The 15,438-nt window shown below is 41.8% G+C and overlaps 2 protein-coding genes across 4 annotated transcripts in view; one reads left to right on the top strand and one right to left on the bottom strand.

The window, feature by feature from the left end:
- LOC137341469 (1-phosphatidylinositol 4,5-bisphosphate phosphodiesterase zeta-1-like) overlaps window positions 1-2,074 on the top strand; it is a 56,744-nt gene extending 54,670 nt beyond the window's left edge. The window contains exon 13 of the mRNA XM_068004572.1: window positions 1,903-2,074. Within this exon, the coding sequence (XP_067860673.1) occupies window positions 1,903-1,985 (83 nt within the window). The 3' untranslated portion in view covers window positions 1,986-2,074. The remainder of the gene's footprint in view (window positions 1-1,902) is intronic.
- Window positions 2,075-4,868: 2,794 nt separating this feature from the next.
- Window positions 4,869-15,438, bottom strand: part of LOC137341562 (phosphatidylinositol 3-kinase C2 domain-containing subunit gamma-like) — a 147,895-nt gene continuing 137,325 nt past the window's right edge. For 2 of the 3 annotated variants that reach the window (XM_068004750.1, XM_068004747.1), the window contains 3 exons: window positions 10,005-10,130; window positions 7,205-7,267; window positions 4,869-5,840 (listed from right to left, as the gene is read on the bottom strand). In XM_068004750.1, the coding sequence (XP_067860851.1) occupies window positions 5,682-5,840; window positions 7,205-7,267; window positions 10,005-10,130 (348 nt within the window). In that variant the 3' untranslated portion in view covers window positions 4,869-5,681. The remainder of the gene's footprint in view (window positions 5,841-7,204; window positions 7,268-10,004; window positions 10,131-15,438) is intronic. The other variant, XM_068004749.1, reaches the window with a different exon arrangement.

Here is a 15,438-nt window from a genome sequence, read left to right on the forward strand (position 1 = left end):
GGAGTGAAGGTTGTTTCAGAAAGGAAAATGTCAGTTAAATCTTAAGTGATCTACAGAAAAAAAACTTCTGAATGGAGAAAATAAAACTAAATATAATGAATAACTAAATATTTCTCAAGGATTCCACTCATTTTGTTGCCCAAACAGGAAGTGTTTGTGTTCATTGCATTCCTGTCTTGGAGGCAATTTTTAAAAAAACTTTCAATATAATCTGGTTTTAAAAACCCCCCACAAATTAAAGCAAGCTGTGAAGAGAGCTCTTGCAAAATTAACCTGTAGAAGTTTGGAAACAAAATTTAAACTTTTGCCTGATTTATTGACTAATCTGAAAATAATGAGATTTGCAGCATTTTTGGGCAAAGTAAATAAAGCACCTGAAGCCCGTTTAAAAGTAAATTAGTTAAATATTTGTTGCCCAATTGTTGAAGGGTTCCTTAATTAAGGGTGAAATACAATGGATCCCTGACTAATCTGTGTTATGTGTTGCTAATTGAAATTTACTGGAAAACATTCAAATCAGGGCTTAACAGAAATTCATTATTTACCTGATTTCACTAGGTGAGCTAACAGGTGTCTACCATAAATGTCAATTTTAAAAGGCATTTGCAGTTACTTGGGTAAATTTTTAAACAGGGTAAATTTTATGAAATTTTCATTATATATTTTGCCGTATGTTCCCATTCGTTGAAACATTGTTTTTTTTAAATCATGCACCCTTTTATATTCTTAGACAGAATAAGGACCAAAATCAAAGCACTGACTCTACAATGCCAATTATAAGCATGTGGTTAGGGAATAATAACAAAATGTCATGGTTGAATTTGCAATAAGGGAGCTATCAGTATAATTTATAAATTGCATTGGTGAAAGAGCCACAATATTTTGGCACTTGACTCTTCCTGTACTTCACAGATGTAAGATGATCATGGAATCTATACTTCAACTGTTTGAACATAGACGTTAATCCGGGTTAATTGGTCCCATTACCCAACAAGCGTTACATTAATATAACAGCTTGCTGCAACGGTAATGATATGAATGTAATAGGCATTTTGCTGAAACTCAGGAAGGAGGGGACATTGGTGGAATGCATTATGGGAAAAGTGTTCAAGTGCGATATACGGGGTCCTAGAAGGTCAGTCCTTAAGGAAGAGGAATTCAATAGCATGGATGTGGTTCTTGATTGTGACGTCTGCCATGGGTCCTTGTCAAGGCAAATGGACAGAAAGAATCATCCTTCCTTCGGCATCCGGTGCTAGTTTGGTTCTTGTTCATAAGATTGTGTGTAAACACAGACTGGGATCATGTTTAGCCTCAGTGCTCTGTACCCGCCCCCCCCACCTTTCTCTCTTGAAGGGAACAGCGCGTGCTGCACTATGGTGCCACTTTTAATGCAGTTTTTTTTCCCGCTCATTCTTAACATCTCCCCACCACATGAACCAGTTTAAAGGGCAAGGAGTAACCTGCTCTTAGGCTTCTACCAACTCTTTTGTCAAGATGGCCACCAAAAGGTGAGCAAGAGCAGGTGAAGGTTTTTGTTGCCTCTCCCAAATTACATGGCGGTGGATGAGGGAGGTGTCTAGTCATGCTGCTCCAGCCATCGGGAGGCGTGGGGCAGGCTTGATGGACCAGCTGGTCGTCTTCCTGTTTATTTCGTGTTAATGTTTCATAACTCTTCCTGTGATTTGTCCTTTCCTCCCGTGGAGCAGGATCTAGCTTCCATTTAGCTCTACCTCCAATGGGTCACAATTGCAAACATGGCAAGTGAGGATTTACAACAGAGGAGCCATATCCAAAATATATATTTAAGAATAGTTTTAAATTATGTGACATTTGTTTTCTTGTCAAATACAGGGATTTTGTAAACCATCTCTTAAACACTGCTCATTACTTCTTTCTCAGGTTATCGTGTCGTCCCGCTGTTAAGCTCCGATGGTTTAAGTCTTGCTCCAGCGAATCTGTTTGTGTACGTTTGGTATGTTTAGAAGCCTGTCATCACATGTAATGACTTTGTTTTTGATCTGTGTATGACACTTTAACACTTCATATCAAAATACAGTTCACAGTTCCAAAATTCTGTTTCCTAGTTTATTCCAACTCTCAGAGATCACATTAAATTAGTATTCGTGCTGTTGAGAATGAATAGACTCTATTTTACTTCGCTGTAGGTTTTTCTACAATTATATACTACTATAAATGTAAATGCCTGGTGATGTTAATGGATGACCAGGCCTAATGAGTGCTGTGTCTGAGGGACAAGCAAGCAACTCAGTCCCCTTGTCTCCAATCCAGAAGAGCAACCTAAGCCTAATCATCCTCCAGTGTTTACTGGGAAGAGTCACCTTGGGGGGAATTTTAACTCCCTCACAATGGGAGGGAGATGGGCGGCGGGGTTAAATTGCTCAGAATGGGAATCCCGACCCCAACCTGCACAAGCGCGCTTACTTCTGGTTAACCGCAGCGTGTTGGGGGACGGCCGAGTAACCCGCGCTGGAGAGTCATTATAATAAGTTATTGAGGCTCCATTCCTCAGATTTTGGGAGCTATTTAAATTTAACGCTGGCTGGCCGGGTTTCCCAGGGCTCGGGAAACCCGACAACTGAAGGGAGGCGAGAAAGGCCGGATCCAGCAGGTAAGTGCTTTTCCAGCACTGCGTGTGGGCCAGGAAGATTAGGAGTGCTTCCCCCCAGCCCCCCCCAAGCAAACTTACCTCCCTCCCCACAATCAGCCCCCCCCCACCCCCAGCGATGTTTCCACACCCCCCACCCAGCGATCTCTCCCTCCCTCCCACCCTCCTTGCTGCCGCACTCCGAGCCCCCCTTCACTGACCCTTGATCTTCTCTGGTTGCTGGGGACTGTCCCCAGTGGTCCCTGGCTGCTGCCTTCCCCGCCCGGCAGCACGACCGGCCTCTCAATTGGGTGGGAAACGAAGTAAAAAAAATTCTAATGAGGTCCAGCCGTTAAATTCGGCAGGACTTCCGCCTTCCTGGTATTTCCGGGCTTCCCGGCCACTGACACGCGCCTCCGCTCCCTCCCCGCCTCCCCGTAAATATCGAGGTCTTTATTTCTGTTCAGTACCTTCCTCTGGCAATCTGCCTAAAATGAATTTTAATCATGGAGCACGTCACTAGGTTGGGGGGAGGCTTGGAGTCATGACTGTACTGAGCCACTAGTAGATGTAATCATTTTAATAACTGACAAATCATCGAGAGGATCCTGCAACACACCTGTACCAGCTCTCACCGTTTCAGGCACATCTCCCTACTGCACGGTACCAGACATGGTACTGCAACATTGGAACCCTCCAGGCTCAATTGAGGAGATTTGTAAGATATACATTTTACAGGTGGCCGCAATTGCTTCCAAATCAGACTCCTATTTTTTTAAAATTCATTTTAAATATTGCCACCATGCACAGTTCTTTCTATTAGATCAAGTCTGTCTTGGTATTATTTTCCTGATTGTGTCTATCCATATGTTTACACTCGGCCTCTTTCTCTTTTTGGTTTCATTCATTTTTTTCCCATTGAAGTCTGACTTTGATCACCGCCTTAAATCTGTTCCCCACAATTTTATTTCAGTCAGACTGCTTGTCAGATATCAGTTCCTCCCTGACGTCTTTCGACCTCGTTCTGCCCTGACATTTTAGCTTGGCTGCAGGCTTGTAGAATCTCACCTTTGTTTGGGAAGGTTTTATTTATTTTTGTTTTCCTATTTTGTGACTTCAATCCTGCCATCACCATCATTTGTGGAATGACAGCCAACACGTGTCTCTCCTACTATGTCTGCAGTCCCACTGCCATCATTCCACTCTGCCCGCTAAGTGTCAAGTCTTAAAGAGACGCTGTTACAATGCTGCTGCTTGGAGACTGATTTGCACGTTGGGAATTCTCTGCAAATACAGGCTGTCTCTCAAATTAAAAAAGCATATGGTGGTACTTTTCACTGCAGTCTTGAAGTGATGGAAAAATGAAGACAGTTAGGTTTCTTGCTCCTTAAGGACCTTCAACAGAAATGGAAGGAAGTGCTTGTTCTGTGGCTCTGTATGTTATCTGGATTAAGCATTGGGCACAAATTGACATTTAACTGTATCTCTCAGATAGAGAGTCTGCCTGCTGTATTTTATAAATGAAGGTTTATTGGTGTGAGCTATAAAATGAGATCTCATGGGACTCTGTCTGATCTGGACTCTAAGAAGCAGCTTCTTTACTGAATCTGAGAGAATCTCAAGAGCCGTCCTGTAGCTTTTCAGTCGAACACAGCCTTATTTTATTATCGGGTAGTGCCATGCATTGAAGCACCAACATGCAGCTCCACAGCAGTTGGACGGCTCCATTTCAATCACACCCTCCCCCTGCCACCGCCGAGATGTTGCTCTTGGCCATGTTGTCATGGGGACGGTAATCTGGATGATGGAGCATGTACCTCTGGGGCGCTCTGGCACCAAAACCGATGTGGCAGAGTGCCATCTTCAGAGGCCACGGATCAGGTCTGATCAGGTCAAAATGGCTGCCGTGTTTCCTACATCACAACAGTGAGTACACTTCAAGAATACTTCATTGGCTGTAAAGCACTTCGGGATGTCCTGAGGTCATGAAAGGTGCTATATAAATGCAAGTTCTTTCTTTCTTTCTGCCCCTTCCCTTCCCTTCCCTCTTGGACATACTTGACGCATGACTTGGGGTGACTAGAATGACTGGGGAGAAGATAAAGCAGCTCGTAGCCTCATCTAAGATATAAAAAATAAAACATGTAATTTTATCTTATGCAGTCACTGGTTAAAACTGACAGTTGCCAGTTTTTTTTTTAAAAGATCAACTGTGAGATAACAATTGATCCAGATTAATAACAGCTGAGGTGACTTATGGTTTTGATATCAAAAACCAACATTTAATGTAAAATTTAATTTAACATCAACCCTCTTCCACTCCAAAGAGGTAGATCTTGACTTTGTGCGATAGTGTAAAACGGGTGACAGCGAGCCGGCAGCCCATTTTACATCACTCCTGATTATTATTGACACTGAAGTCAAATGGAAAGAAAAATCAGGAGAGATGTAAAACAGATTCGCTATCACTTGTTTTACACTGCTGATCAAAGTCAAAGTTACCCCTCTTCCCCACCCCTGCCCAAATGATTTCAGACAGCACCACACAGTTACCTTAAGTGATGACAGATGGGTTGCAAGCACTCAAACTACATTTTATTACTAGTCTTTAGATTAGTAGTTTCATAGTCATTTTACCCATATGCTATAAAACTTAATGCTTTCAGTGGTTTGTATAAGGTGACAGTTTGAGAGCTCTGTACCTCTTGCCAGTGCCAAGGGACTGCCTTTAAATCAGGATACATTTTGGTATTGACAGCACCCTATTTGAAAATCAGCAATTAAGAGGAACTGAATAACCATCTTCATTCAAAATAACCACAGGGTAAACACCAAGATCTGTTAACTGATTCGCAGTGGATTCACAACTATTTACACCATATTGGAGGCTTCCTTTAAACATTCCAGGAAAGGTGCCAACCAGTATCAAGCATGGTAGAAAATATCCTTCAGAAAATACCAAAGGGCTGCAATTATAATGGATTTGAAGAAAGACTAGCTCAGGCTTTTGATAGAGGAAGTCCAGTAATTGTACGGTAGCAGCTCGCCTTATCCTATTCCAGTATGTGTCCAGTCACACTAAGGAATTGCCCAGTCTGTACCATTTTTCCTCATCCAGCTTTACATTTCTCAGAGGAATGTTCACTGCTCCCAGGAGAGTCTGCCTGCAGCACACACTCAGCTGGATGACACGATTTGGTAGCTCAGTGCTCGAAATCCCAACGTACTCCAGCTGCAAACATTAAAGCACAGATGGTGAAATGATAGTTCAACGTCCTAAGCTTATGATGACGCAGATAAAGAGATTACATTGAAGGTAGCAACTAGCTGAGAATCTGTCACAAGGCTGCTAAACACTCAGCAGCTTAAATGACCTGATCCTGTGTGAGGATCAAGTAGATTAAAATGGCCATTCCAATTCTGTATGAGTTACAACCTCCAGTCCAAAACATCCATTCCCTCTACCCCACCATTGGTGGCTGTACCTTCAGCGGTCTAGGCTCTGGAATTCTCTCCCTGAACCTTTCTGCATTGCTCTCTCCTCCTTTAAAACCTACCTCTGACCAAACCTTTAGTCCCCCCCTCCTAATATTTCCTTCTTTGGCTCAGTGTTAATGTTTGTCTGATTACGCTTCTGTGAAGTGTCTTGGAATGTTTTCCGATATTAATGGTGTTGTATAAATGCAAGCTGTTGTTATAATGTATCTGCATTATTTTAAATAATTAGCGTTTTCCACTTGAGTAGGTTCCATGAACAGGAGGTAATTTTGACTTTGGGTGATGGAAAGGAAAATCAGACAGGGTGTATAATGGGTGGGTAATTCAATATCGCCCGTTTTACACCACTGCCCAAAGTTAAAATAACCCCACCAGTCAGCAATTTTCCCTTACCCATGCTAACCCAGCCTGAGGTTGGCATGTATCAATAAGAACATATGAATTAGGAACAGGAGTAGGTCATACGGCCCCTCGAGCCTGCTCCACCATTCAATAAGATCATGGCTGATCTTCGACCTCAACTCCACTTTCCCGCCCGATCCCCATATCCCTTGATTCCCCTAGAGTCCAAATATCTATCGATCTCAGTCTTGAATAGACTCAACGACTCAGCATCCACAGCCCTTTAGGTAGAGAATTCCAAAGATTCACAACCCTCTGAGTGAAGAAATTTTTCCTCATCTCAGTCATAAATGGCCGACCCCTTATCCTGAGACTTATCTTTGTGTTATGCGATCATCAGAGAACTTTGAAGTGAGCTTTTTAAGATCAAATTATTAGGCTGAGCCAAGGTAATAATGTAATCAGGAGTGCAGTTACTGAAAAGCAAGCGTCTCTGCTTTACACAGGCAGCATGGTATAGCAGCATGTTCAAACTCCTGTTGGTTCAGTCCACAGCGAGATCCCTGTCTCAGCTGTGTGGTCATGTGGAAGGGATACGCAGAGGCCAGGAGTTTCCCCAGAAGGCTGGAGGGCCTCACCTCCCAGCAGCCGGCTGTAGAGCCGCTCCATGGCCTTTGTTCCAATTTTGAGAATGACACACAACTTTGAAGAGAGTCCCTCCGTCCCTGATTGAGTCTGTTCAAGGTTGTAACTCACTCTCAGAATTCGGACAAAGGCCTTGGAGCCTTTCCTTCCGATGGCGATGTTGTCTTGGGAAAACTCCAAGGAAAAGGAGAGAAAATAAAGAAAATAACAATCAAAAATTGTATTCTATTACTGATTTATATAGGTTATAACCAAGCAACAATTATTAATTAAGTAAAAAGCATACTTGATTTTCCTCCCCTGCCAAATTGTTGCTATTTTAAAGTGATTAAACAGTACACCAATAAAAGGCTCCAACTTTTTATATATATTCATTGAAACTGATGATCAAAATCAGAACTAAAATGACTGTATTTGTGGCTTGATTACAGTTTATTAAAAGTAAAATATGGAAGGTTCAGCAAATACACCAAGTACCCAGTTTAGAGCACAATGCATGCTGTTTATAACAGACTAGTTTTATGCAAGATCATTAGGTTTATTGTAACCAGATGTTTGTTTGATTCCTCCAGGTACAGTAAATAGAAACTTAAACTTGAGCACTGGGAACAGCTGTAGCAAGCTGGTAGTACCTGATACAACTAATACTCCAACTCATCTTGGCGTATAAGTTAAACTGTGATACTGTAATGCTGACCCTCTGATCTGTACTCTACTGTGGCTGAGCAGGTTTAGAATCAGCTGTAGTGTGCTTCTATAGACATAGGATCTGCTGTAGGTCACCATGGGGATGAGCTGAGCTGGAAGCTTTGCTGAGAATCAGGATCAACCATCCGCAATCCTGATACAGCTCCCTCTAGCCGATTTGGCCGATCCGAATTTGCTGAGCTACTAACCTGTTAAACCATGCGACAGATAATCTCGAACCTGCTTAGCAACACTACAGCTGGTCCCCAATCTCACACTACATAAATTGGTTACAAGGGATGAACTGTCAAAGGCAGCATTGGCCTCCGTTATAAAAATAGATTAAAAAATGAACTGATAAGAGTTTTGAGATTTGGGGTTGCATACAAAGTAACTGTCTAGACGTGGAGCCAAGTGTATTAAAGATAGTTGTATACCAGGGAGTTCAGAATGCTGTCTTCAAAGACAAATGTTTTTAATTGCAATTTGTTATTTTGGAACTGTCCAACAGCAATTTTGTCAACATATCTATACCTGCAGATTTATTTTACTGAATCTAGGAGTGCGCTACTTAAACTGTTCTAAGCTGCTCCTAACATCATACTGACTCTCTTCCCCTCCCCTCTCTCAGGGGTGATGTAAGGCTTGGCTCACTGCCAGCACGAAACCAACTTGAACCCAACTGGCAATCTCATAATTTAAACGTTCTCCAGATAGTTTTCTTGCTCAGTAAGCCATTGCCTCAGTCTGGCTCTCATTGGAGCAGTAAGGGTGATCCCATACTCCCAGTACAGAAACCATGCTCAAAAGCAGCATGGGTCGGAGATAGGCCCACAACATCGTAGGCCTGATTCTTTGCCATGAGCTCCCTGTGAGCAGGGCTTCTTGTTGGGAGCACGGAACTGAAAAAAAAATCACCCACAGTGCTTCAACTTTTGATACCAAGTAAACCCGATGCAAATTTGAACAGCAATCATATACCCATACAACAATACAGGTCACCAAGTCTTCAGTTATATTAGGCACAATTTGCCTCTCAGTAAAATATCTCAGCACTTAAGTGTCAGAATTCTACACCTCGCTGTGAAATGAAGTTTTGAGCTGCCTTTTATGAGTGAGGTAGCAGCGGCCACTGTTGCTTCCATTTTCTTTGGCTGCCAGGGTGTTGTGGAACTGTACAGCTAGGGACAGTTCTATAAGCCATAATAATAACTATCCGACTGGTGCAGCTCATGAAGCAAAGCTTTGGTGTTTTTGAGGCCAGCTTCTATCTGGCTTGGAGTTATTTGGAATATGTTATCTTAGTGGAATTTCGAGCAGGGCGTTGGAATTATTTGTCGCCTTATCCTTTACCCATATTAGTCAACCACCCTTTAATGAGAGGAGCACTGGGAGAGAGGATGCAGATTGTGTGTAGTTTCTTCAGCTTATAACAGAACCCATACATTATCTCTTCTGTATGGTCTATATCTCAGTGGGCGTACGAGTGTGTGTGTGTGTGTGTGTGTGTGTGTGTGAGAGAAAGGCAGGGGAAGTGGGGAGGGGCCTTTGCATCTTTTTTGCCATCAGCAGAGAGAAGTGTGCGCGTCTATGCGCTACAAGGGCCTCTTATGCTGCATTCAACAGTCACAGTTTGGTGGGAATGTGAAACCATCCATTACTTTTGTGATCTTCATGACTGCTGTCCAGAAGTGTTGGGGTAGGGAGAAGAGGAGACAAGAGTGTACTGTTGTCACCCCATCCACCCTGGTATTGTTTGACATGAAGGAGCGACATTTCTGAAGTTGGTCCTGTCGTGTGTTTCCCCTCACTCCTACTTTTAACCAGCAACCTAGGCGTCATGCAGAGTATTTTCCGTGTTTTGACACGGAGGCGAATCTGATCCCAACAGTCGAGTATCGGGGGTTGGGGGGAGGGGAGAGGGGGAACCATTGCAGGCACAGCTCTAAGAGCTTGTGACAACTTAGGATAACAGTTAAGCATCGTGGGCAGTATTGGATTAGTCAACTGATCATAATATGCAATGTGGACTTTGTTGACTAATTATTGGGAGGCCATGATTTGACCTTTTTAGAAATAGCTGGCCTATCTCATTGATGCTTTTCATGTGTTACACTTTGAATTCACTTCAGCTGAGTGTTTTAGGGATGTGTGCCAAATTAGGGAGAGGGCCGACACAGATGAGTGAACAACACAAACTGTCCGTGGAGTGTTAGCTACTTACAATCTGATTATACGTTGGATTACTATTTTTTGGAACCACTTTTGTTTTCCTTTTGGTCATTCGTTCCGCATCTGGTAAGACGTAGATCTTAACATAGGCATCTGGTGCGGAACCATCTGGTAAAAACTGGAAAAGAAAGCAAGACTCAATTAAAAAGTGTGACACAAAACCACGTGTTCAACATCTTCCAGCACCTCTGGAATGTTCACCGGCTCCTAAGTACATTTTATTGAGATCACACAACACACTGACAAATATTCTGACAAAAAGTCAATTCATCAAATGCAATGGTGAATCCCAGATGTGTAACATAAAAACATTTATATAATGCCTTCTCATGTCCTCAGCACATCTCTCAACTGCTTTCTAACCAATGAATTATTTTTGCAGTGCAGTCCCTGCTGTTTTGTTGGGCAATGCAGATGACTATTGCACACAGCAAGATCCCACAAACAGTGGTTTTGTGTGTGTGCACAGGATGTATGGGCAATGAATGTATGGATTCTTTACCCCTGTGGGATATACCTGATCATCATTAAATACAGAGCACAGAGCTGGATTAAGAATTACTGGGGGCCTGGGCACCCATTCTCTCCTCCCCTCCCCCCAGGCACTATCTTGTGTATTTAGAATTGGTCGTTTGCTGCTCCACGTTGTTTCCTGCCACAGAGTTTAATCTGACCATCTACATTCTCAGTTTAACCTGTTACCAGCCAGCACACTTACATTAACATATTACATTTAAAGTGAGACAACAGAAAATGGTGTCCTATAAAATACAGAGTAAGTTACGTCCACTTCTATTTCACAAGAGACGTGAGTGACCTGCAGAGAGATAGGGAAGGGCAGAATGAAGAAGAAACAGAATGAATGCAGGTCCGTACAGACTGCACCACAGCAGTTTTCATGGGGTGGGAAGATTTGGTGTCAGAAGCTGCTGCGCCACGTGCCAGAAGTTCCGAGAATCGGGAGGCTCGCGCAGACTACAAGCGCATCCTGCTCTTCTGCATTTTCATACACATCGGAGTCTCTCAGATCCCGGTTTCTGCTCTGGGCTCCCTCGAGACTCAGCGACCTAGAACATGCCCAGTTCTCAAACAACTCCCGGGAAATCACAGGGCCCCATATCAGGCTGGGGCTCCTGGGCACAGGCCTTGCAGGCCTCAGCATTAATCAGGCCCTGACTAAATATTCTTGCCTTTTGGAACAGATAATGAAACATTTAAAAAAAACAAATACATCCTTTACAGGTTCATATAAGTAAGGAGGAACAAATAGAGTTACAAGATATAAGTAAAAAGATTTACCAGAATAAATTAGATTTTGGTATATTCAGATCTTCAACCCTCAAAATATCATGGACCAAACTAGGATGAATTAATATGTCTTCATGCGGACTGCAAATGTCAATACAGACTGGAATCTTAATTTGGGTTTCCCAGTCCAATGTTACTGCACTATAACAAACCCCAAAGGAATGCATGAAACAACATCAAGACTATTATGGGTAAATGTCTCTTGGTGTCTCGTATGACAGGAGCACAGATTGGATTCATGCCTGAGCTGTGGCACTCCCGAATAAGTGGCCGATCTTCCAATCTACACTCCCGTGGAGCGAGACGCCACACCGGGAATAGAATCTCGCAAAAATTACCCTCATGTCCAGTGAACAATTTGTGTAACAATATTTTCAAAATTACAAACATTTTCATTTTTCCTCTTCATACTTTGCTACTTGAACATGCTAATTTAATTTTGATTTAAGAGCTCACTGCTCGATACAAATCTCTGTCCAACCTCATCTTTATGTTGTACAATCAGCTGGAGTGAAAGGCGGGGACAGTGATTCTACTGAGCTTCCCACTGTCCTGCAGAGAGCCTATGGCCAGGCTACTAGCGGATGGGAAATACGAAAAATGACAGACAGGAAAAGACCTACTGGTCCATATAATTGTGATGTCTAGTGAGTGCATCTCAACACAAACACCCCCCACCCCACCCGGAAGCCATGTGATCTCCTGGGAGAGATGAAAAAACAGATAAAAACCCAGGCCAACAAAACCTGGAAAATTTGTTTCGATCACCTAAGGGGTCGGAAAGAAGTCCAGGAGATCACTCTGGCACTGATTAATGGAAATAGCATATGCAGTCTTCTGTGTGACACAATGGTATTCTACTAGTTTTTTTCTATATATTACATATATATATATTAATTCCATCTATTGATTGGTAGGTTGTTGATAGACTACCTGATATAATTCTATTTTCACCACCAATTGTAATTAAGAAGCAGCATTAAATGATATAAAACAACTGAAGTCAACTACTTTTTTATTTAGTTTCCGATAGTGAAACAGGTTTTGTAAAGCACAGATGTTTTGTTAATGGATCAAATGCGACAAGGAATGAAAAAAGTCAGCTGAAAGAGGGAAAGGTATTGATTTGAGTTAAAAGATGCCAGAATGTGCAAATTGTGCAGAAACTCTAGGCCAACATTTTTCTTCAGCAGAGAGGCAGCAGGGTGTTGATATTAACACAGGGAGAGCTTGTAATAAATAACAGCTGGTCGCAGTGTGATGAGAGGCTGTAACAACACGGCCAACACAGAGAGGATAATGTGGCGGTATGAAGTCATGCACAAGGTCATGTCAAGAGAAAACACAGGAAATAGAACGCAGTGGATCCGAGCTGGCCACTGGATAACAGCCGAGAATACAAGCAGCTATAAATTACACCAGTCGAGAGGCTCTGAAGCAAAGATCAGAGAACAGTAACGTGGGCTTCTTGGCTGAGGAGTTTACTGTGAACTGCAAGAGGTGTCCCTCTGATGCCGACAAGATTGTGCAGCAGTGTGGAATTCATGTGTTCCCCTGAACAAAACAAATAAACCCACCGTGGTTTTCATCCATCTCGTCTCAGGCGCATCAGCTGAATTATTAACCCCCCCCCACCACCTTCCGTCCCCTCTCCAGACACATGCTCATTTAGTCCGTGTCTGTGTTGAGTTAAATCACCGAATAAATTTGTTGACTGATGGCGTTGTTCTTTTTTGTTTTCAATTATTTGGCTGCTTTCTTTATTTGTAGCAATACTGGGAGTGTCAAAATTCTGGTGTGCTTCTATGAAATGGGAAACTGAGGGGTGAAATAAACCAGAATATGACAGGCTGCGTGGTCTACAGTATTCTGAATGATTTCCACACATCATTTATGCCCCATCTTCTTAAAAACAAAAAAAGGCAAATGGAAATAAAACATATTAATTCCTCTCATGACTTTGAGCTATGATTAAACCTCAGGCATGATGTATTCAAGAATAGCTGTTTGGACTGCAAATAATGCCTGCTTTGGGTTGCAATCCAGGTTTGAAGAAAACTCTTGTGCCATCTGTTCCATGGGCTTTGAACCCCATCCTCTTTTTCACTGTACAAATTACATTCTCTGGCCAGGATTTGTAAGTCTACTGTGGGGCTAAACTATAGACTTATAAGGATGTTCCCAAGTCTTTGAAACAAAATTTCCTTTTGGGGTAGAAATAGGGAGGGATATTTACTGTGGTAATAACCCCATAATGCAGGTGAAGATGAATATCATATCTCGTAATTTCACCGTGGTAGTTATAGAATGGGTATGGTAGTGTCATAGTTATGTTACTGGACTTGTAATCCAGAGGCCAAATCCAAATTCCACCATGGCAGTTTGAAAATTTGAATTCAGTTAAAAATAATACGGAAATAAAAAGCTGGCATTAGTAAAAGTGACCATGAAGCTGTGGGATTGTTGTAAAAACTCAACTGGTTCAATAATGCCCTTACAAAGAATTACACAGAACTTACAGCACAGAAACAGGCCATTCGGCCCAACAGGTCCATGCTGGGTTTTATGCTCCACACAAGCCTCCTCCCTCTCCATTTCATCTAATCCTATCAACATATCCTTTTATTCCTTTCTCCCTCACGTGTTTATCTAGCTTCCCCTTAAATGCATCTATGCTATTCACCTCAACTACTCCTTGCGGTGGCACATTCCACATTCTAACCACTCTCTGGGTAAAGACGTTTCTCCTGAATTCCCTATCGGATTTATTAGTGATTATCTTATATTTATGGTCTCTAGTTCTGGTGTCCCTTGCAAGTGGAAACATCTTCTCTATGTCAGATTGCCTGAAGTTATGTTTTAATCTGGAGAAGCTAAAATGCCAAAAGATGAAGTATTATTCTGTTCATGACTACTTCAACAATCAACTTAACCTCAACAGAAAGTGAAATAAAGCAGTTGGTAGTAGTACAAACTATGCCTGTTCAGTTTGTGATATTTTATAGCAAGCCAAAAATTAATTGCATGCCTAGAACTGTGGTTGTATATTTTTGAGTTGGTTCATGTAGGATTAATCATGCCACATTACGCATCATAAATAAAAAATCTAGACACGATCCCAAATACCTACAATCCAAATTATAAACACGTTTATCAGCTAAGTAACAAAATAGCAAAACAGTTTAAAGAATAAGCCTTTCATCAATTTAGTATGAAAGTCGAGTCTAAGTGTACCATTTCATGCCACAATCAACTTCACTGACAAGAAGTCACTATTGATTCTAGAAGCAGTTTTCAAATGGGTGCAAGGTTACTGCAAAGCACTGTGCAACCTCAACACAAAAATGGATTAGATACCTTAAAAAAAATACAATACTTTAAAAACAAAGTTATTTTCCACTATACCTTAAAATCCCCAAACCATTCACGTTAGATTTATAAACTGAATTTCCATCTTTGCTGGAAGACTGAAGTGGCCATTTTCAAATGCAAATATTTGAATGCATATTTAAAACAAATATTTTGATATAATTTATTTACCCAAAGTAAATCTTGTAACTGATTAATGTGATTTATAGCTAGCTGCACAACTGGGGCACCTAACGTGAGTTATTTAAGACTCCTTGAACATTTCAGCCATAATCATGTTAAAAATATAATTATTGTTCACAAGAAGAATGACAACTAAAACATTTAAAACACATTGCTCCATTGTTTGGATTCCTGCTCAGAGTTCGTACTCAGAGTTTCATGACCCTGTCCTGGAATCATCTGAAATCCTCGACTACCTGTTGAATTATAACTTGTTCATTCCATTTGGGATGCTTTGAATCAACATCCAGTGCTCTAGGCAGTTTATTACTAATACAGTTATTCTAGGTTCACCTCTGAAATACAATCATGTCCCCTCTTCTCAATTCACTCAAAACTACCCCCCCCTCCACATGACCCTTTAGGGAAGGAAACCTGCCGTCCTTACCTGGTCTGACCAAGATGTAACTCCAGCCCCACACCAACGTGGTTGACTCTTAACTGCCCTTGAGCAGCAGTCTAGAAGCAGATCCGGCACTCGTTTTTTCTGCAGTCTTTTGAGAATTTTGAGCATCAAAAACTTCCAT

Source organism: Heptranchias perlo, chromosome 24, assembly GCF_035084215.1.
Source record: "Heptranchias perlo isolate sHepPer1 chromosome 24, sHepPer1.hap1, whole genome shotgun sequence".
Lineage (NCBI taxonomy): Eukaryota > Metazoa > Chordata > Chondrichthyes > Hexanchiformes > Hexanchidae > Heptranchias > Heptranchias perlo.